The following is a 19,335-nucleotide window of genomic DNA, read 5'->3' on the forward strand; positions in this document are numbered from 1 at the left end:
TAATTGGTTTCCTTTTCTTCAATCCGAAAATTAAAATAAATTATAATTGTCAGTGATGGAATATTCATTAATATTTATACGATTAAGTTCTATTAGGTTGGTTCATATGGAATTCAAGATTCAAATGTTATACTATTTACATCTAACACCATTCTTTAATGAAACATAAATGTTACCAGGTCAACATATATAGGTGCAACTCATTTTAGGAAGAAATTATTTCATTCTTCAATCTTCATTGGTTTTTGGCCACACCTAGTATATATATATATATCATCTAGTTGTACTTTCTTTGGCTTTCTTTTCATTTACGTTTTCTTTGACCAGTTGAATCGTAGTTTGGTACTTCACAATCGCACCATGCCTAACAACTTCTAAACCGATGTAAAATGAAATTTAGATGAATACAGATTCAAAAGTAGAATTATTTGAGGAAATCTGATTCATGAGCTGCAAACAAAGCAATTACCAATTGGAGAAAAGCAATTTAGATAACCCAAGCAATTCAAAAACACAACATGAAACCTAATGTAATTTTGTATTGACTTATTGAATTCTTTGTTCTCCATCTTCATTGGAATGCAAAACAATCAATCGCCAATCCGACAGGGAAAAAACCGCTTAATTTTTTAAATTAACTGCTGGACGCTTTTATATAGGTAACAAATACTGGGCCTAATCTTTGAAATGGAATCCTGGATGCTTTTGTATAAATACCTAATATTGGGCCGACATATGCCCAATACTTTCTTTCTTTCATTTTTAATTATATATTTATATTATAAATTATACTATATTATTGTATATTATGAACAAATAAATAAACTTTCTTTTTTATTTATATATTTTTGTTTATATTATTATATATGACAGAACTCTTTTCCATGGGTCCAAATAAAATAAACAAAGGCTTTCTTTTTGCATAAAAAATTATGTATGATATTGCTAGTTCTATATATGGTGGAGACTGTATTAACAGAAGGGTTTTTAATCTTTACAACTATTAATTTAGGGATTGAAGAAGGGCCATAGTTTATATATCACCACCTAATCTGGTTAACTCGTTTAGTGAGCCAGAAACCAATGAAGATTGAAGAAGGGCCATAGTTTATACAAGACTCAGCTGATCAGTGCTAGTATTGGAAGCTTTAACATCTTGTTCTTCAGAATCAATGGCTGCTGCGATCTTCTTCCTCAGTGCCATCAACTCTTCCCCGGCATCACATATATATGCAGAAGCTTGCCTTCCTGACAATGTTGCCCCTTCCATGCTGTCTATGTAGTCCTGCAAGTATGACATAAACATCCATTCTGAATTTGCATGACTATCATCCAAGTTTAGAATAATCAATCAAGTGAAGCTTTACCTGTTTTGTATATGAACCGGCAAGGAAGAAATTTTTCACTGGTGTCTTCTGATCAGGTCTAAATGGATCTTTACCGGGTCCCTCTCGATATAGAGATTGCCCAATTTTGACAACTGATGACCATGTAACTTCTAAACCTTGAGATGATGGAAACAAAGCCAAAACCTGAAAGAAGAGAAAACAGAATATTGGGAATGAGGGCGACACAAGGAAAAAAAAACCAGGAATGTAGGATCTTGATAATACAAATGAGACAATCAAGCATGTAAAGAATTTGCAGTCTATTCATTTTCCTGAGAAAAATATGGTGTTCTTTAAAGTTAATTTTTAATTTTTTGCCCTTTGTTGAATTTTAAAAATATGAAAATGACTTGGGCAGGGAACACGGAAAATCAATGCAAGATTGTCTCTCTTATCGATATCAATGACATGGTCTTCTTTAGAAGGTAATAACCTGTTTTGCCACCCTTGCTATGATTTCATCATTTGGTAATGGCATGTACGGATCACCAGGTGTCAAGACACATCTGAAACATAACAATACCTTAGGTGTTGCAAAGCTGAACAACATGAAAACAGTAGCACATATAACATTTGAGAAGATGATGATACGATAAACAAAGATGATGAACAACCTAGTTTTAACTACTAATTAAATAGTTTCTTCCACAATGCCCATAAATCATTCGATTAGATCATTCATAATATTAGTAGGTTTGCTTTGCCTGAATGTACATGCACAACTAGTAACAAACAAGTATGTCTTCCTTACTGGAGGAGTGAGCCTTGTCCCTCGATATAATAATCGGCTGGAGAAGAAAGTGCTAGGTCTGCAAAGCAAGAAAAATCTGCATCTGGAGTATAAAGAAGGTTGTCTAATCCCGCAGCTTGCCTCAATTGCCTACCAGTCAAAAAGTAAGGGCCTGTAAAGGAGTGTAGTAAAACCTATCCATAATTACTGTTAAAGAAGTGAAGTAATCAGATCTCAGATTGTGTAATTAGTAAAACATTTCTAGTTGAGTTAGATGAGAAAATCACCTTGACCGTTCTAGATCCTGCAACTCTGTGACCCATCCATTGTATCTAAGTTGAACTGTAACAACAGGAACTCCAACTAACTCATATATATTATTAAAAAACTTTGATTCCCTCCACTGTTGCGGAAGTAATCTCTTAATCCCAGGGACATCACATGCTGCCATCAAAACCAAAAACTTGTTACTTTAAAGACTATTAGTCAGTTACCTGAAAAGGGAAAGATTGTTAAAAGAGAGACAGAGATACAAACCTGCAACATAGGCATCAGCTTTCACAATTTTCTTGTTAGTAGCCTAATAAAATTAAAAGAAAAGAAAAAATTAAGCATTATGCCTTGGTAAGAAAGCCCAACATTGGTGGTTGGGGAAAGAGCGAAGGAGGGGAATGGGAACCATGATATGAAAATGCTTTAAGAGCATGACTGAGTCACTTGGACATGTAAGTTACCTTAGACATTGCCAATCCTGTGACATAGGTTTCTCCATCAGCAGATTTATCATAAAGTATCTCTCTACATCCCCACCTAAGATGAAACCTGTACCAGAAGAAAAGACTTGTCAACTGGTTACAAATCAACTATTTCAGAAAGAGCAGATAAAAAAATAAAATAGATAGTAGACAACTATACCATCACAACTTTGTAATAGTGCTGTGTTCTACAAAATATACCTGCCCCCTTTATCAGTAATATACTTTCTGATGGGACCACTCAAGTAAACATCTGGGGAACCCTTGAGCATGCGAAGTAAGGAAGCCTCTGTCTTAGTGGCGAACAATGAGAATATGGTAAGCATGCAACGGGCACTGATATTATCACAGTCTATAAACCCAAGAGCATAGGCAACAGGATCCCACATTTTCTGGATGCTCATGCGTGTCCCACCTTTGGACAAGAACCAATCTGAGAAGCTAATCTGTAAGAAAAAAATAATCCAAATAATTAAAAGTAATACAAACTCAGTAAAGGATATATACCATCTGTTCAAAAAAAGAGGCACATCAACAGAGAACCTCCACAAAAGAACACATATATATCTGAAAATCAACAAAAACCTAAGGATATTTATACGAACAGAGAAGAGGATAAAGAAGTTTGAAATTTTTTGTAAAGGGAACAGCCAACTTACATAATATCATAATGAAGAATGGAAGAAAACTAATAATATAAATAGATATCATTCTTACACTATCCAAGTTTCGTATTTGCCTCATAGCTCCATCTGGGTCAACAAGAGCCCTAACAACCGGACTTAATGCAAGAGCCACAGCATTTCTTGCTTTGTCATAAGTCTGCTCTAAACCAACAGTAAAAGGAAAATATATTAACAGTCATCTTGTCTGAAGTAAAAAGCTTCATCATTTATTTTATTTAGCTTCACAAAGGAGCTCAAAGACATAACATAGATCACTACATCGCATTGTCTCCCCCCCCTCCCCCCAAACTTTTCCCCCAATGTTGTCAAGGCAGATTTTAAACTTCATTTGGTAGACTGCAAACTAAAATGTAAATATACACATTACCTTGAGTTGATTTGTAGACAAAAATGCGTTGATCCCATGTAATGGTGCCCCAATAGGAAACCGAAAATCGAGTTCTGATTTGGAAAAGTAAACAGCAAACAGTGCACAATTAGAAGAAACCAATCACTTATTTGATAAAGCCATACAAGATAATGCAAGAAAAAGAGAAAGTACATTTAGAGGTAAAACACACACACAGAGAGTAATATTTGAATAAACAATATAAGGCAATATTTAACAAGACCAAGCACCAGATCATACCACCAATTTCACCTCCTTTGTTAACAAAAGTGTGAGTGTGATCCTTCACTAGTAGATTTTTAGCTGCACCCACCTAAGGTTGAATGAGATCCAAGAAAAACTATTAGAGACACATCAGAAAGAACTTACAGTCATTAGACATCATTAGATGGATATATACATACTTGAAAGATATTTTCCTAATTTTTCATTTCATTGTTATCCGATAAACATATAAATAAAGACCGTTAAGTTTTTCCACTTCAGAACAGGATTTCCCTTATTTATTCAATATTTTTCAGTTTTAACACAGACTGAGGCTAAGAAAAGCTCCCACTAAAATTTTATTAGTTCTCATAAAGCATCACCCAGTAATGAAAAGGATATTCCAGTAAGTAAATAACACTTTCTTTTAGTGCACCACATGTTTTCTGCTTGTAGAATAAATGTTTGTCAAGGATATAGAAAAGTAATCACCAAAATGGCATATCACTGCCCCAAGAAACTTTCTTGTTCACCTTTTTCAACAGACGGAAAAGATTATTATAGCAACCAAAGAAAACATGGAGTCCCATTTCAATGTGGTTTCCACGTTTATCAACAAAAGATCCCACTTTTCCACCAATGAATTGTCTTGACTCGTATATATCCACCTACAGAAACCAAAGTGCAACTGTTAGTAGTGTCTTTGCAACAAAACAATCAGTAAATTACAGAAACCTACAGGAAAAAGATAAGCTGTCTTTACTGTGATATAGTCAATATTCAACTTTGAATTACTGTCAATTGAAGATTGACATCGCAATTATATTGGAATAATAAAGAAGACTGTGAAAAGAATGTACTTAAGAGATACTATGAGTGTTTAAGAGAAGTAGATAGGAGTGACAAACCTCATGACCTTGATCCAAGAGCTCAACTGCAGTTGACATGCCTGCAAGCCCAGCTCCAATAATAGCCACTTTCAGCTTGGGCCCACGATAATGCTCAGGTTCAGGCGGAAACAAACCTTTTGGAGCTGATATGTCAAGCATTCAATTTAGCACTTTCAAGTCAGGAATTGTATCTCAGAGAAGCACTTAATTGCTGAACGTCAGAATATCTAGTATTTTGCCAATATAAATTTAAAAATGCAGCCTTTGAAAAATTTAAGATATGTTCCACCATAAAAGATGGGATTTGGAACTAGAGAATTTCTACAAGCCCTTTCCAACTCAATTTATTTCAACAACTCATTCGAATGTTCTAACCAAAGAGTCAGTACTCATCCAGAAAATGCTTGTTTGCCTATAATCACCCCCAAACGGAAGTAGTAATAATACTTATTAGGTGCCCCTTGGTAGTTCAGAAGTATAAAGAACAAAATTTGTTCACAAAGGTTTTAAAATATATTCGTCTATTAGCTAGAAGTCAGATAGAGGCTTCCTCAATCTACCTCAGATTATCATAGTGAGTTCATTGCAAACAGGAATTGTCTGACTCAGTGCACAAACTATAATCACTGAGAAGCAACTTCCTTGTGAACACAAACTATAATCACTCAGAAGCAACTTCCTTGTGAAAATTCCAAAAACAAAACTTTTTTCCGAAAATATTATCCACCTACTAAGCTTCAGGACAGAAAAAAGCTTACAATTTTAAGTAACACCCACTGAACCGACCCTATCTGTGAATATCATTAGAAATTTTCACACACCCAAAAAATAAAAAAATAAAAAATAAATAAAAAGTAGAAGAAGAAGTACCCAGAAATCAGAGAACGCAGAAATTCAAAGTTGAAAGAAAAATATAGAATTCTAAGCACACTAAGAATAAGAAAAGAAGGATAAATTACCATTCACACTCATGTCAGAAACATCAGTGTCCAAAGAGGATCGAACCGAAAAGTTTCTCCGCATCCTAAGCTGAGCCATAGAACGTCGAGGAAAAAGCGAAAACCCAGTAGTCTCATTCCGGTATCCGGCTATGGAAGCCGCAGGGGATATAACCCAAGAAGCCATAAATGGTGAAGCTGCACACAAAACCAACAACTTTAAGCAAAGCTCTTTTTATCTCTCTCTCTCTCTCTGACTAATCTGTATATAACATCAGGCTGTATACAACAAGTAAACAAAAAGAAGTTGAAATAAACTGAGTTAACAGGAAGACATAGAGAGAGAGAGAGAGAGAGAGAGAGAGAAAGAAGAAGAGGTATCTTGGGTGGAGAAGATGCTGGGATTGGAAATTTGTCAGCTAATTGAAATAACAAAAACGAAAAAGAAATGGGTTTTTGGAGGTTAATGCCGTTTAAGATTTGGTAATTATTTATACGTCAAAAATAAGGAAGACAAAGGTAACTGAGAAAGTGGAGATTCCTCTAACTATATAATGCGCCACCAAATGTCCAATGTGGGAGGGAGTGGTCAGTGGAGTACGCCCTGCCTCTTCCAATCCATTTTTCCTGTGTTTTATAAGCTTTTTAGAAAATTAGAAATTTGGAAATATGTTTACCTCTGTTGTTATTATCTCCCTTGGTCGAGTCAAGACTCTATATCCTCTTAATTAAATAATGTGAAAGAAAACTACTATTCTTAAAAATAAAAACCCAATTTATTATTATTATTATTATATATATTTTTGTAATATAATTGCTTTATCAATTTTGAATACATACAAATTGTCTATACTTCATTTGTTATTATTTGATTCTAGTATTTTTTTTTTTAACTTATTTTTAACAAATAGAATTTGTCACATCATTATTTAGTAACTTAAATTGGATAAAAGGAAATTGATTATTCTAGTTTTATTTAGGCCTAAAAGTTTGGTAGTGGATCTGAAATGGTTAAATCCAACTTCTATTATGTGTATTATTTTCTTTTTGCATGGTGGGCAAAATTCAAAAAGATTAGATTAGTTGATTATATAGCGGCAACAGTTTGGCCAAGCATGTGCTTTTCCTTTGTTAATGTTTGCTGCATTTCTGGGCTAACTTCCAAATTCAAATGCCTAAAGATAACGTTAAGACCCGCTTGCACTGTCGTGGAACTGCCTACAACACATGCTATTCTATAACCCTTTTAATTTTATTATTATTATTTTTTTCCTTTTTATTGTTTTTAGTCATGGCATTTCACTTATGCACACTTTCCCTTCCTATAAAATCAGAACCATACATCACCCACGATTTCCCTTTCGATTGTCACATTTTTTTTCACTCTAATAATTGGACCCCTCTTTTATCATAGCAAAAACTGATTTCCTTGCCAAAGTACAAATCGAGTATTTATTTATTTATTTTTTTGGTAATATTAAGTGCAAATCGAGTATAATGTGTAATATAATATCCCTCTTCATTTTCTTCAATTTTATGTTACTTTTACATCTCAAATAGGCATTTACTTTCATGACAAAGAAAAGACCAAAACAAAAGCATGAAATTGAAGAACAAAAATGCTGCTTTGCAGGTCTTATAGCAATCGTTAAGCCAATCAAAGGGATTGTTTATAAAGCCATGCAGAGGAAGAGTAAGCCAAATAGAAATGCAGTCACCCACAAAACCACGCAAATTGTCCCGCAAGTCTTCCAAAATGCTTTCCAAGAAGTGTGAGAATTGGACGGTTTAATCTGCTAGGCAACAAAAAAATAAAATCAATTAGAGACATGTGATATAACCAAAGCAAACACTTTGACAATGTCGATTACTTAACCTCCACTTGACCAAAAGTTACATCCTCGGACTGTTATGAACCAGGAAAACAAAAATGGAACAGTATCAAATTGTGTGGAAACTTTGAAAAAGTAATGAGAGGCAGTATGATTCCAAGAATGGTAATAATATATTGTTGAGTAGAAGAACTTACAATAAGAGGTTTGAGAAGCTCTAGATCCTCTTTAGATGATGAAAGCTTCAGACCATCTGCATAATATCAACAATGAGAAAACAAAGATGCACATAATAAAAATATTTCTTTTATCACTATTCATAGGCAGTTAATTTTGCATCTTGTCGTTTTTGTTTTTATGTGACTACACTAATGTAAAACAACAATGTAACTAACTATTTCTAAAGCTTTGATTAGCCAATGCCTTCAGGATAACGTTGGTAACAACTAATCAAACCCATAATTTCACTGCCCAAATTGAGTCTTGCCTTGCAAGAGATAAAAGTTGTACCTAGTGCTTCATTGCAATCTGTTTTGGTTTCTACGATCGGTAAGCTTCCTTGCCTGTATTAAAGTACAAATACAAATACTTAATAATTTAAAGATATAAATAAATCCTAGAAAGGAAGCTTATGACATGAATCTAAGATTATTTAAGATCAAAACAAGGACAAATTTAAAATTAAAAAAAAAAAAATCCTCTTTTATCTTTCAATGCTTTTTGTGAAAGATAACTTAATGGAAAAACCAAAGATTCAGAAGTAAACCACACAATGAATATTGCATAGAACAGCTATACACAAAAATACAGAATTCAAAAATTGAAATTATCACAGGCTATATAGGTTAGCAAGCCTTAAGAAGAACAAGGACTGAAGATAGACCATACCTACTTGGGGATGGTAATGAAGAAAAATTGAGAACTAGTGCTTTTGTTCTTATCTGGATATCTGACAGCATTTTCCAACGAAATTCCACATCCTCTTTGGTTCTGTAAATGAACTGCACAAACATGTTAATTTGCATAATTACTCCATTCTTTCTTTCAATTATAATCTTGGCAACAGTCGGAACAAACTAGTTTGACTCTAATTCTAAATCTGAATAAAAATCCATCATGCATATCCATATAAGGATTTTATCAATCACTTTCAATTTACCCAATTTTCTTAGCTACATTTTGATTATTGAATGTTTATCAGCTCAATCCTCTGGATCTCCATTAGTTAATTACTTCTTGATTCATATCATATTGGGAGAGAGAGAGGTTTAAGACAAAACTTATTCAAGAGAAGTAAAACATCCAGTCAAAGAGAGCAAAGTCAACAATTCATCCATAATACAATAACTATTGCAAGAGATCAGCCACACAAAGCAAAATACTTGGAAATTGGGAATCCATAACCCAAAACAGAGGAAGATGAGAAAGAAACTGAGAACATACAAGACGGGTTTTGTAGGTGGGTTGCGCAGGAGTGATTCAAGGCGATCAAGCTTCACTCCAAGCTCCAAAAGCTTGGATAAACCAGCGTCTCTGAGTCTCCATTGTTCTGGGTTTTTGTTCTTGTATTTGTTTTCTAAATCTTCCACCAACTTAGAAGCCTCCTCTGCTTCTCTAATCCATGCATCCATTACCAGAGACTGCCAACCCATCTCTCTTCTTCTTCTTTTTTTTTTTTTTTTTTTTTTCCCCTCTCTCTCTCTCTCTCTCTCTCTCTCTCTCTCTCAACAAGATCAAAACAAGAACAATTCGAAAAACGAAAGAAAAAGAACAAAAGGATCAAAAGCACAAAGAAATTAAGAAACACGAACACTATACACACATCGATACCTTCTTCATTTTCTCTGTCTCTCTGTGTGTTATAGCAGCATTAATACAAGAAACAAACAACAGCCAGTTCCATGAGCACGTGGAGTTGAAGACTACCTTAGACAGTGTCGACAATTAGATAGTGGTAAGCTGACAAAGGTCTGTGTCCTTTCCCACATGAAACCATGCTTTGTTATTTGCTGACGTATATTAATTATCCAAACTCAATTATTCATATAATTGAATATTTTCGTGGTTCATATTCGTTGTATCTTGATCCGAACCATCAAATCTCTGCCTAAATCTTGGTCACGTCAGGTGTTAAATAATTTGAAGACCCTTTTCTTTTTGTCATTTCCAATTTTAATGGTTCGGGTTTTGGATTGATTGTTCATCATGTGCAATAAAAATGGGCTGCTAGACTTGGACTCTTGGAGTGGTTCGTATTGGAAAGCTAACTCAAACCCATCCAATATTGATAACCAACTAAGCCCAGTTTTTGCTTTTACTCCATCCATGGATTTATTTTTGTCCTTTTTTCTTCAATCAACATGTGTTGTAGTTCTGGTCAACTCTTTAAATTTGTTTATTCTTAAAAAAAATTTCATTAGATTCTTCCTTTATATACCATATATACACCAAAGGGCAAAGACCCAAATACACCTTGTTAAAAAAAAGAAATTAAAAAGGATGGAAAAAAAAAAAAACAAAAAAAGAAAAAAAAGTGAGCTTAATTTAGAAGCTATCTTATCATTCAAGATAATAAAAGAAAAACAAGATGGAATATAAGAATAGCCCAACAATCTTATTTTAGAATTTGAAACTTTTTTCACCTTTTTGACCTTCTCTACCCCATTTCTGTTTTCTACCTCTACTTGCTATATACACACTCATGAAAGTGTGCAAAACATACATGAAACATGATTGCATCTTCTGAAGGAAAATAGGTAGAAAAAGAACAAAGAAATGATAGTTACTCATAAAAGTTGCCAAACCAATTGGACCCCATGAAAACCCACTTACCTTCTTCACACACCTTTCCATTTTCAATCTCATGAAAATCTTTCACTATATTTGCTTTCATTACCCCCTCGATCCCTCTCACAAAATTCCTTTTGCTTTTTTTTTTTTTTTTTTTCTTTTGTATTTTACTTGGTTTTGTATGGGTGTGGAAAAAAAAAAAAAAAAAAAAAAAGAATATTGTTGGTGAACTAAAAACAACCTAATTGCCTGAGGGGTATAATAGCTATCACCATAGGTTCCGTATTAAAGGGATTAGATTCATATTAAGTAAAATGACAACTTTACCCCTTATGATTTCAACATCACCTAAATAATTGTGTTTAAAAATATCAATAATTACCCTACAGTATTTTTTTTTTAATTTGCTTCTAACTTCCGCAAAGACCATAAGGACAATATGGACCCCAAACATGGGCCAGCTAAACAAAATGCAATAAAATATGAAAAATAGATTAAATAAGTTACCAAAGATAGACTTCCACGTAACGTATTAGATGCACTTGTCAATTAAATAATATGCAAGAGTCCATTAAATTTTAAACCTAATTTATTTTCTTTTGCCTGTGATTGCGCTTATGCCGGTCCACTTATAGTCCCATGCCTGCTAAGTTTTTTTGTTTTTTCTCATTAAAAAAAAAAAAAGAAAAAAAAAAAGAGTTTCTATATGGTTTATTATTATTATCAGTGGTGGTGGTGGTGTAAAACATGATGGGCCTGTATTTGGGCCTTGTATAATTTTGAAGAGTATGTCCCTCTGCAACATTATGTTCTCTTTTTTCTTCGGGTCAAAAAGGAAAAGGAAAAAAGAAAAAGGAAAGCATGTTCAATTTTTGGATTTTTTGGTTGGCTTTTTATCTTAATCCTACATAATACAAAACTGTTAGTAATTAACTAATTTGGTTCATTGCATAATCCTATTACCTTTTTCTGGGCCACCCTTTTCCCTATTCCATAATTATTTCTTTACCACTTAACACCAAAAATCCAAACAATTATCTGCTCATCACCTAATTAATAATATTTTATATCTTTGTTTTTTCTCTTGAGCATTACTAAATTATCTTTTTCCCATCTCCTTAAAAAATTTGCCATATCTTTTTTTATTTTTATTTTTTAGTTTCTATCTATCATTATCGTCAAATTAATTCAATATTTGAATATAAAATAAAAAAAGTGCAAAAAAATGGATTTTTTTTTTGGGGGGGGGGGGGGGGAGACCCAATGAGGGCAAAAAGGGTAAAGCAAAAAAACAAAAAGATTTGGGCTGTAACGCATCCTAACCGTCCATGAACAAGTACACGTGAACACCACGTCTTATCTCTCATAAAGCAACAATTAAAATTGAACAAATCCCCATTCTCATAATTCCTTCGCTGTCCTTATATACGAGCTGTCCCAATCCCACACGTTATTTAAACGCGTGGATGGCACACCCCTGACGTTCCAGACTAAAAGTTCTCCCTTCCAAATCCAAAAACAAGCGAGTCGTCGTAGGAATCGCGAGCATTTTCACACCGAGGAGCACACTTTACAGCTGGCTTCTTATCCTTCTCGCGTGTAACACACGTGCAAAGATTTTTCTTTTCTTTTTTTTGCTTTTTTTTTTCCTTCCCCCTTAATAATTATTAGGATTTTCACATTGTCTATGGAATATAAAAGAAGTGAAAGCAAAATAAAAATAAAAGCTAAAAAACGATGTGTTTAGAAAAAAAACAAAAAAACATTTTTGGTGAGCCACTTACTTAAGCATCAAATCCCATCTTCCACAGTAATAATAACAACCCATTCAGATTCCAAAGAGAAGAAGACCCCCTAGATTTTTAGGAGAAGAAGAATTTTGATGGGTTGGCAATGAGAAAGACATGGGTGATTCTTAAAATGGTCAAAGGGTATTCTGGGTCTCTCTGATCACACTCTCAGAAACTGTTATGTTATTCAGAGAAAACATGTTTAAAAAAAAAAAAAAAATACAGAATACAGAATTTGCTAAAACTATGTTTCTTCTTTTATTTTATTTTATTGTTTTATGTGTGCTTTTTTTTTTTTTTTAAAGAGCCAATTAATTTTTATTTTTATTTTGTTAAAAGACTCATCGTGCTTGCTTGCACTCCATGGATGGGCTGGTGGGGCCCCACATCTCAAAAACTGTTCCCTGGTTCACTTTCATGGTCTTCATCTCTGTATTTCGGTATTTCCTTATAAAATAAAAATACATGCAGAAAAAAAAGAAATATATATATATATATATATAATTATAGTTACGTTAACAAGAACAAAAACAAATAACAGTTATTTTTTAACGAGAAGAATAAATTGTCTTTTTCCGTTCATTTATAGACGTTTTTATTTTTTTTTGTGGAAGTGGGAGTTTTTTCAATTCAAGTTGTTGTACAGGGCTCATCTTGTTTATATTGTGTGAAGAATTGAACTCTTGTGATTTTGAGTTTTTATTTATTTATTTAATTTGTTCTGGGTTTTTCTCTTTCTCTCCTCATGTGGGTATGTCAGCTAAAGGAAAGTCCACAGTGACAGAGAGAGAATATAGGAGAGGGAATGCTTTTTTCCTTTCTCAGTGTAGAGTAATCTTTCAAATACCAGCCTTTCCAGCAATACCCAGTTGCTATATAGCCCTCTTTCTGCTTCACCTCCTCCATTACAAGACATATCTGTCACTATCTTGAGTTTTTTATTTTTATTTTTATTTTTATTTTTTTTTAACTTTTTTATCTCTTTCTCTTCTTAATATATTTTCCTTTTTATCTTTTCCTTTTTGGAATTAAATTTCAATTTTTAATTCTGGGTTTTTTTTTTTTTTCCTCCCCCTTTTTAATTTGTTGGGAATAGTTTTGACGGAGGTATTTTCGTTGATAGTGAAACCAGTCTACTTTTTGTCTGCTTCTCGTGTGTGATTTATTTTACGACCCACATTCCTCAAATTTGTCTTTTAATTTTGATGTGCCCTTTCCTTGGTGCTCTCTCTTCAGCTTGGATTAGTGGGTTTGTGTGTGTGCAGGAAATGCATCAAGAAACTTGCATGCCCAGATTATTAAAGCGTTTGAGAATAAGATTTTTGTAGCATTTTTGAGATGGGTTTCTGGTTTTCTTTCTGATCAATTGAGGTAAGACCTTTTTGTAGCATTTTGCTTGCTTTCGTTCATGTCTTTGCCGTTTCTTAGTGGTTTTTTTATGTTGTGTTTTCCTTTGGTTGCAAAAGGTAGGACGCTAACTGTTCGTTAGAAAACCGAGAAGAAAGTTTGAAAAAGTAGATTGAAGGCCTTTTGGTGTGAAAATGAGAGATTTTCCATCTTGTTTTGGTGAAAATGGGGTTCAAGTTGCTGATTCTTCCTCGTCAAACACCAGTAAGACTGCTCAGAATTTGGTTACTTGTGTCTATCAATGCCGGCTAAGAGGAAGATCTTGCTTAATTACTGTCACATGGAGTAAGAATTTGATGGGTCAAGGCCTTAGTGTTGGGATCGACGATTCGTCGAATCAGTGTCTCTGTAAGGTTGATATTAAACCATGGTTGTTCTCCAAGAGAAGAGGGTCTAAGAGCTTAGAAGCATATTCTAGTAAAATTGACATATATTGGGACCTTTCTTCAGCGAAATTCGGATCCGGGCCTGAACCTTTGGAAGGATATTACGTGGGAGTTGTGGTGGATCGTCAAATGGTTCTCCTTCTCGGGGATTTGAGAAAAGAAGCTTTCAAAAAGACTGGTGCCACCCCTGTGCCTTCTAATTCTGTTTTCATTGCCAAGAGAGAGCATATCTTTGGCAAGAAGGTGTTCAGCACAAAGGCCCAGTTTTGCAACAATGGTCAAAGTCACGATCTAGTGATTGAATGTGACACTATTGGCGTCAGTGATCCATGCCTCATCATCCGTGTAGATGGTAAGCCTCTGATGCAGGTGAAGAGGCTCCGGTGGAAGTTTAGGGGAAACCATACCATCTTGGTTGATGGTCTTGCGGTAGAAGTTTTCTGGGATGTCCACAATTGGCTTTTCGGTACTTCACTTGGAAATGCAGTTTTTATGTTCAAGACATGCCTCTCAGCTGAGAAATTGTGGTCATCTAGCCAACCGCTATCTGATCCAAATGCATTGTCATGGTCTTTTTCACAGAGATTTTCGGATAATAAAGCGCTAGGTCTTGGTTTCTCGCTGATATTGTATGCTTGGAAGAACGAATAGAGTTGGAAGTTCTTCGTCGAGTGCTAACAGGAAACTCCTAGTGAGTGGTGATTCTTATCAACCAAGCAGTTGGATTACATTGAATTTTATTAAATATGGATCCATTTGTTTTCTCTTATCTCTTTTTCTTCTTTGAGTAACTTGAGCAATTTGAATAGATCACAGACAGTTTTGTTTTTTGCTGGCTGTATATCCTTCACAAAGTGTTAATTTCATTCTCAATTTTTTTTCTAGTGAGAATTCTATGACAAAATCATGCTGTGCAATGTTCCATTTGATTCATTAAATTTCATATTTCCTGCTTTTGGGAACATGGTTTGCTTTGTTGTGCAAGTTCGTCATATGAACAGCATTTCCAAAGTGAGAATCAAGGCTTAAAAAGTAGACCAAGAAACATCAGCCTTTATTGTCAAGTAGCCATTGGCATCCTTGGTTTCTATTTCTACTTGAAAGCTCACATTGGACTAGAAGAATTTCGGATCAGTGTGTTTGCGTGCAGTGAGAGCTGATTCTTGTAAATACTAAGATTCCTCTTACTTATCTGCAGGTTTTGTTGCATAATTACCTCTGATGATGGAATATTATAATTTTACTAAGTTATGGCTCATCCATGTTATATTACACTACTGTATATCATAAGTTAAAGGCTTAGAATTTGCTCTGAACTTTTTGGTGTTTTACAGAATAAAATCAGTCATATACTTCATATTTATTAGATTATCTAAGAACAGTATCTTGCATCAGAACCTTTATGAGATATGACGCCTAACTATAAGTTCTCTCTCTTTATATAATATATTATACACGTTGAGACATAATACAGCAAGGAATTTGTGTATAATTTCAAAGTGATTTGTATGCCTATTTAGCACTTTATTTTATACAATTCAGATATTACTAAAAGTCTATCTTTCCTTCTGTAGTTTTTTTATGAATTATCTGCTTCATAAGATAGAAGCATCTTTCTGAAACTTAATTGCACTGTTCCCCTGCTTGCATTTATATGCTTAATATATTGAAAACATTTACAGCAGTCTCTAAGTTGTAAACAGCGGAAGATAGGCAGACCTTGTTTTTATCTTAATAGAGCTTGTTGTGTGAACATTTTGTGATTTGGAATGTGCTCAGTGCTTAGATCTGAGATTGACTATAGATACATGGATTGTAAGAATATTTTTGTTGTTCTGTGAAAAGGGAGCTTAATTGCTTTTCAAAGGATAAATTGAAGTTTGTGGAAGGGACAGTAGATGCATGGTTGAGGGCATATTAGTTTTTTTATTTTAACTCATATGCTATGTGGTAAAACTTTTATAAATTATTATCCGGTGGGAAAAGAGAGGGGAAGTAAAGCACATGGATTCTGAGATCTTTTTGTGAATCCATAAACTTAAAAGAGAATCACAATAGAAGCATCATCTGGATATCCTCACTGTCTTTTAGGGTGACAATATTGAAGAAAAATCTGTTGTTATGACAATGTTGGGAACCTTGTTTACAAGGTGAGACCAATATATATTTTGAATTTGATATTGTTGTAAATGCACTGGTGCATGGCAGCTGAGCCAGATTATCCTGGAGAACATGGTAAATGTGCATATCACATGGCAAGATATTCGAAGTTGCATTCGAAGTTGCATTTTATCCGCTTGATGTCTGTTGGATTAAATTTATTTATTTTTATTTTTATTTTTTCCGTTTTAGGGTGTGCTTTTACTTGTTTCCCCTATAAATCTCTCTTCAAAGTCAGTACACAGGAGAGATGTCATGTCCCAATAAAAAATTGTGTAAATGGTGAAATATTTGGGAACTTTAGCCATGAATATTCTACCATTGTTGAAGCAGGCATGACCATGGTAAGAAAATCCTATTTAAGAGTTTATATTGTTCATTCATGTGTTTGAAGTTTTATAAAACTCAAAAGTTGAGTATTCCGTTGGCAAAGTATTCACAATAGAGCAATTACAAATTCAATTTTAATATATGGATGCTGGTTTTCAATGGTTCAACAAGTTTCAAGTTGTTTTCACCATTGGCTGTCTGTTTTGTCTTTGATTCTGAATTATTTGATTACAGATTAGACAAAAAGAATTATGTTATTCTGATCATATATACCTCTTTTCTATAGAAATGGACTTTTGAATACTGAGAAAGGAGCTAATTGAGCTAATTTGCTTACGTTGAAGACTACAATATCATATTCTTTAAATCAATTGGAATGATTGTTGATTCTTGGTGTTACTTATGTGTTATTCAGCAGGTGACAGACTTAGTTTTGTAAGAAAAAACAATGTTGAGACATGGACAACTATGTCATGCATTGATTCAAAATCAGGTGGTGTTTTTGTTTTGAACTTCTAATCTCAATTGCTTTGATTGACTTTCTAGTTTGTAGCCAACAATTTAATGATATGTGATAAGACCATTTGCTGAATTCGGAATAATAATGATGTCTGTGCTGAGATTGTATTGTCACATTCCTTTATTTATTGGGTGGCTGGCTCATATTAATCCATTTGTGTTTATTAGGATATGATAAGGCTATCTAAAGACAAAACTATCTCTCGCTATTGAATATAATTAGGATCATTAAATGGGTTTTATATCGAACCCAAAGGCATTTTGTTCTCTGCCCTAAATATTTTGAGGCATTTATTTAATAGCCGGCTAGTTGGGTTATCAATTTTGCAAATGGGGTCTATGTATCATGCATTTAATATGATGTCTTTGGTTTAGGTCACCACACCTACAATGTGGACTGCAACTGTTGAATATTGTTGAACATTTAGCCACACGATTGTGACATTTTTTTATTCTTCATCCCTCTTGGGCTTTTTCCTTAAGGGTCCTACATAATTGAACAAAATCATCAGCATTGCTCTGATCTTTGTTGGGTTTTGAGCTGGCATTGATATGGATTGGTTTATTTTAACATCTGAACTTAGGCATTAGTCATTTCTCATTCTACGTAAGAAAATTGTTTTATAGATTGTCGAGTAATGTTTCTGAATTTTGGTGTCGAAAAATTGTCCACCTCATGGGTCAGCCTAAATCATGGACTCTCATATGATCATGAAGTCATCCTATCCAAAGTAAAAATAATAAATAATAAATAATTAGCTTGTATTTAGATTGATCGATTGAAGGTCAATGAACTTAACTGCTAAATTCACATTTCTCAATTGATTGCGTTAGTGCTTCCTAACAATTTTAGAATAAATTAGTCCTATATTTGATATGTTTCTTCAAAATCAATCTTTTGATTTTCAATTTAATATTTAGCATAACCTCTAACTAGGAATTATAATTCAAATAAGACACGGATAAATATTTGAAGTGTTGACTTTGAAATGGGTGATCATTGGCCGTGATTAACGTTTCAAAACGCGTTTTCATTATGAATGACAGACCAATCATGTTCTACTCTTACTTTAACTTCCGAAGTCCTTACCACACACAAAAGAGAAAAATTAAAAAATTAAAAAATTAAAATGAAAAAAGCCCTAACTACCTCTGACTTTATTTATTTATTATATAAAAACTATGGCAGTTTGTGTTCACTACCCGCCATTTTCAAGATGTCCATCCCTATAGTTTAACAAGCAAAATCAAATAAAATATACATAAACAAAACAATTTCCTTTTTTCTTTTTTTAAGAAAAAATGTCAAGGGCTACACATTAAATCAATGAATTTATATTAAAAAACGAAATTTCATGAAAGTTTAATGGAACATTCTATTGTCACGCATTTAATATAGCATGTGGTATTATTTCTTGATAACTCTCGTGAAAATTTATTGCCATGCATAAATATAAAATATCTATTTTTCTCAATTGCATTTTGTTCTTTGCAACAAATTTAACAATTTTATTAATTTTTATTTTAAAATATTGAATATGTGAAAATTCAAAATCAGAATCGTTATCTAAAAAACATTATAGCTTTGTCATTGGACTTCCTATTTATTCAATGAAAACTTATACCTTATATATTTTTAACAGTGATGAGGAATTTAAACAAAAATAAATAAATAAATAAAATATTTAGTTACTTTTTTTTATTGGTAACAATATTTACTAACCTGTGAGAAAAAATAATGAATATTTTTTATATTGGGTTTATTATTCTAAAAAGAAAAAAAAAATCAACAAGAAATAAAAAAAGGGCAAGAAAGGCCAGCAAGCATAGACAGTGATGAGCTGGCGGGCCATGATAGATTAACTTTGGAGTACTCCCTTTTTGCGGCTTCCAGGTGTCATACAGCTGTATTATGCTCCCATGTTAGAATTACCTAATGGTATATGTCATACCATTTAATTACCTCCATGTCTGTGTCCTTTTATTTCAATTATTGATTGAATACGACGTCGTATCTTATCTGTTTGGTTCGTTTCTCGAAATTGCCCTTTTGTCAATGGTACTCTGAAACTCTGAGTCATACGTACGGATATACCCAGTCCAACGGTCACTTGGGAGACCCCAAAAACCAGCAAAAAGGCA

The 19,335-nt window shown here is 33.5% G+C and overlaps 3 protein-coding genes across 10 annotated transcripts; 1 reads left to right on the forward strand and 2 right to left on the reverse strand.

Annotated features, from left to right (window-relative positions):
• Positions 1-817: 817 nt before the first annotated feature.
• On the reverse strand, positions 818-6,639 carry LOC107412247 (zeta-carotene desaturase, chloroplastic/chromoplastic). Of its 2 annotated transcripts, none has more exons than XM_016019972.4 (15): positions 6,504-6,639; positions 6,001-6,177; positions 5,060-5,184; positions 4,685-4,819; positions 4,188-4,260; positions 3,927-4,000; positions 3,591-3,695; positions 3,075-3,319; positions 2,853-2,940; positions 2,656-2,698; positions 2,406-2,562; positions 2,140-2,268; positions 1,822-1,894; positions 1,368-1,532; positions 818-1,285 (listed from the first exon to the last, which is right to left on the reverse strand). In XM_016019972.4, the coding sequence occupies exons 2-15, from the start codon at positions 6,164-6,166 to the stop codon at positions 1,109-1,111; spliced, it is 1,755 nt and encodes a 584-aa protein (XP_015875458.2). In that variant the 5' UTR covers positions 6,167-6,177; positions 6,504-6,639; the 3' UTR covers positions 818-1,108. The 2 variants fall into 2 exon arrangements, with proteins under 2 accessions (XP_015875458.2, XP_024926902.2); XM_025071134.3 differs by having other exon boundaries at positions 6,528-6,546.
• Positions 6,640-7,474: 835 nt separating this feature from the next.
• LOC107412258 (uncharacterized) lies at positions 7,475-9,926 on the reverse strand. 4 transcript variants are annotated; one of them, XM_048468325.2, is made up of 6 exons: positions 9,642-9,926; positions 8,700-8,812; positions 8,322-8,374; positions 8,009-8,064; positions 7,856-7,885; positions 7,475-7,772 (listed from the first exon to the last, which is right to left on the reverse strand). In XM_048468325.2, the coding sequence occupies exons 1-6, from the start codon at positions 9,648-9,650 to the stop codon at positions 7,650-7,652; spliced, it is 384 nt and encodes a 127-aa protein (XP_048324282.1). In that variant the 5' UTR covers positions 9,651-9,926; the 3' UTR covers positions 7,475-7,649. The 4 variants fall into 4 exon arrangements, with proteins under 4 accessions (XP_048324282.1, XP_015875474.2, XP_015875475.2 ...); XM_016019988.3 differs by having other exon boundaries at positions 8,700-8,801; positions 9,255-9,905; XM_016019989.3 differs by lacking the exon at positions 7,856-7,885 and having other exon boundaries at positions 7,475-7,775; positions 8,700-8,801; positions 9,255-9,906.
• Positions 9,927-12,338: 2,412 nt separating this feature from the next.
• Positions 12,339-15,068, forward strand: LOC107412177 (uncharacterized). Of its 4 annotated transcripts, none has more exons than XM_048469140.2 (3): positions 12,339-12,532; positions 13,657-13,762; positions 13,862-15,068. In XM_048469140.2, exon 3 carries the CDS (start codon positions 13,933-13,935, stop codon positions 14,833-14,835), a length of 903 nt encoding a protein of 300 aa, XP_048325097.1. In that variant the 5' UTR covers positions 12,339-12,532; positions 13,657-13,762; positions 13,862-13,932; the 3' UTR covers positions 14,836-15,068. The 4 variants fall into 4 exon arrangements, with proteins under 4 accessions (XP_048325097.1, XP_015875371.1, XP_048325096.1 ...); XM_016019885.4 differs by having other exon boundaries at positions 12,340-12,532; positions 13,858-15,068; XM_048469139.2 differs by lacking the exon at positions 12,339-12,532 and adding an exon at positions 12,566-12,831.
• The last annotated feature ends 4,267 nt before the right edge of the window (positions 15,069-19,335 follow it).

Source organism: Ziziphus jujuba, chromosome 10, assembly GCF_031755915.1.
Source record: "Ziziphus jujuba cultivar Dongzao chromosome 10, ASM3175591v1".
Lineage (NCBI taxonomy): Eukaryota > Viridiplantae > Streptophyta > Magnoliopsida > Rosales > Rhamnaceae > Ziziphus > Ziziphus jujuba.

Coding starts and splice junctions, on each gene's coding strand:
- LOC107412247 (XM_016019972.4), bottom strand. CDS start 6,166: ATGGCTTCTTGGGTTATATCCCCTGCGGCTTCCATAGCCGGATACCGG. Junction 4,820..5,059: donor TCTTGGATCAAGGTCATGAG/GTTTGTCACTCC, acceptor TGGTTTCTGTAG/GTGGATATATACGAGTCAAG. Junction 1,533..1,821: donor TAGCAAGGGTGGCAAAACAG/GTTATTACCTTC, acceptor CTCTTCTTTCAG/GTTTTGGCTTTGTTTCCATC.
- LOC107412258 (XM_016019988.3), bottom strand. CDS start 9,463: ATGGGTTGGCAGTCTCTGGTAATGGATGCATGGATTAGAGAAGCAGAG. Junction 8,375..8,699: donor TCATTACCATCCCCAAGTAG/GTATGGTCTATC, acceptor ACTTTAATACAG/GCAAGGAAGCTTACCGATCG. Junction 7,773..7,855: donor TAACTTTTGGTCAAGTGGAG/GTTAAGTAATCG, acceptor GTTGCCTAGCAG/ATTAAACCGTCCAATTCTCA.
- LOC107412177 (XM_048469140.2), top strand. CDS start 13,933: ATGAGAGATTTTCCATCTTGTTTTGGTGAAAATGGGGTTCAAGTTGCT.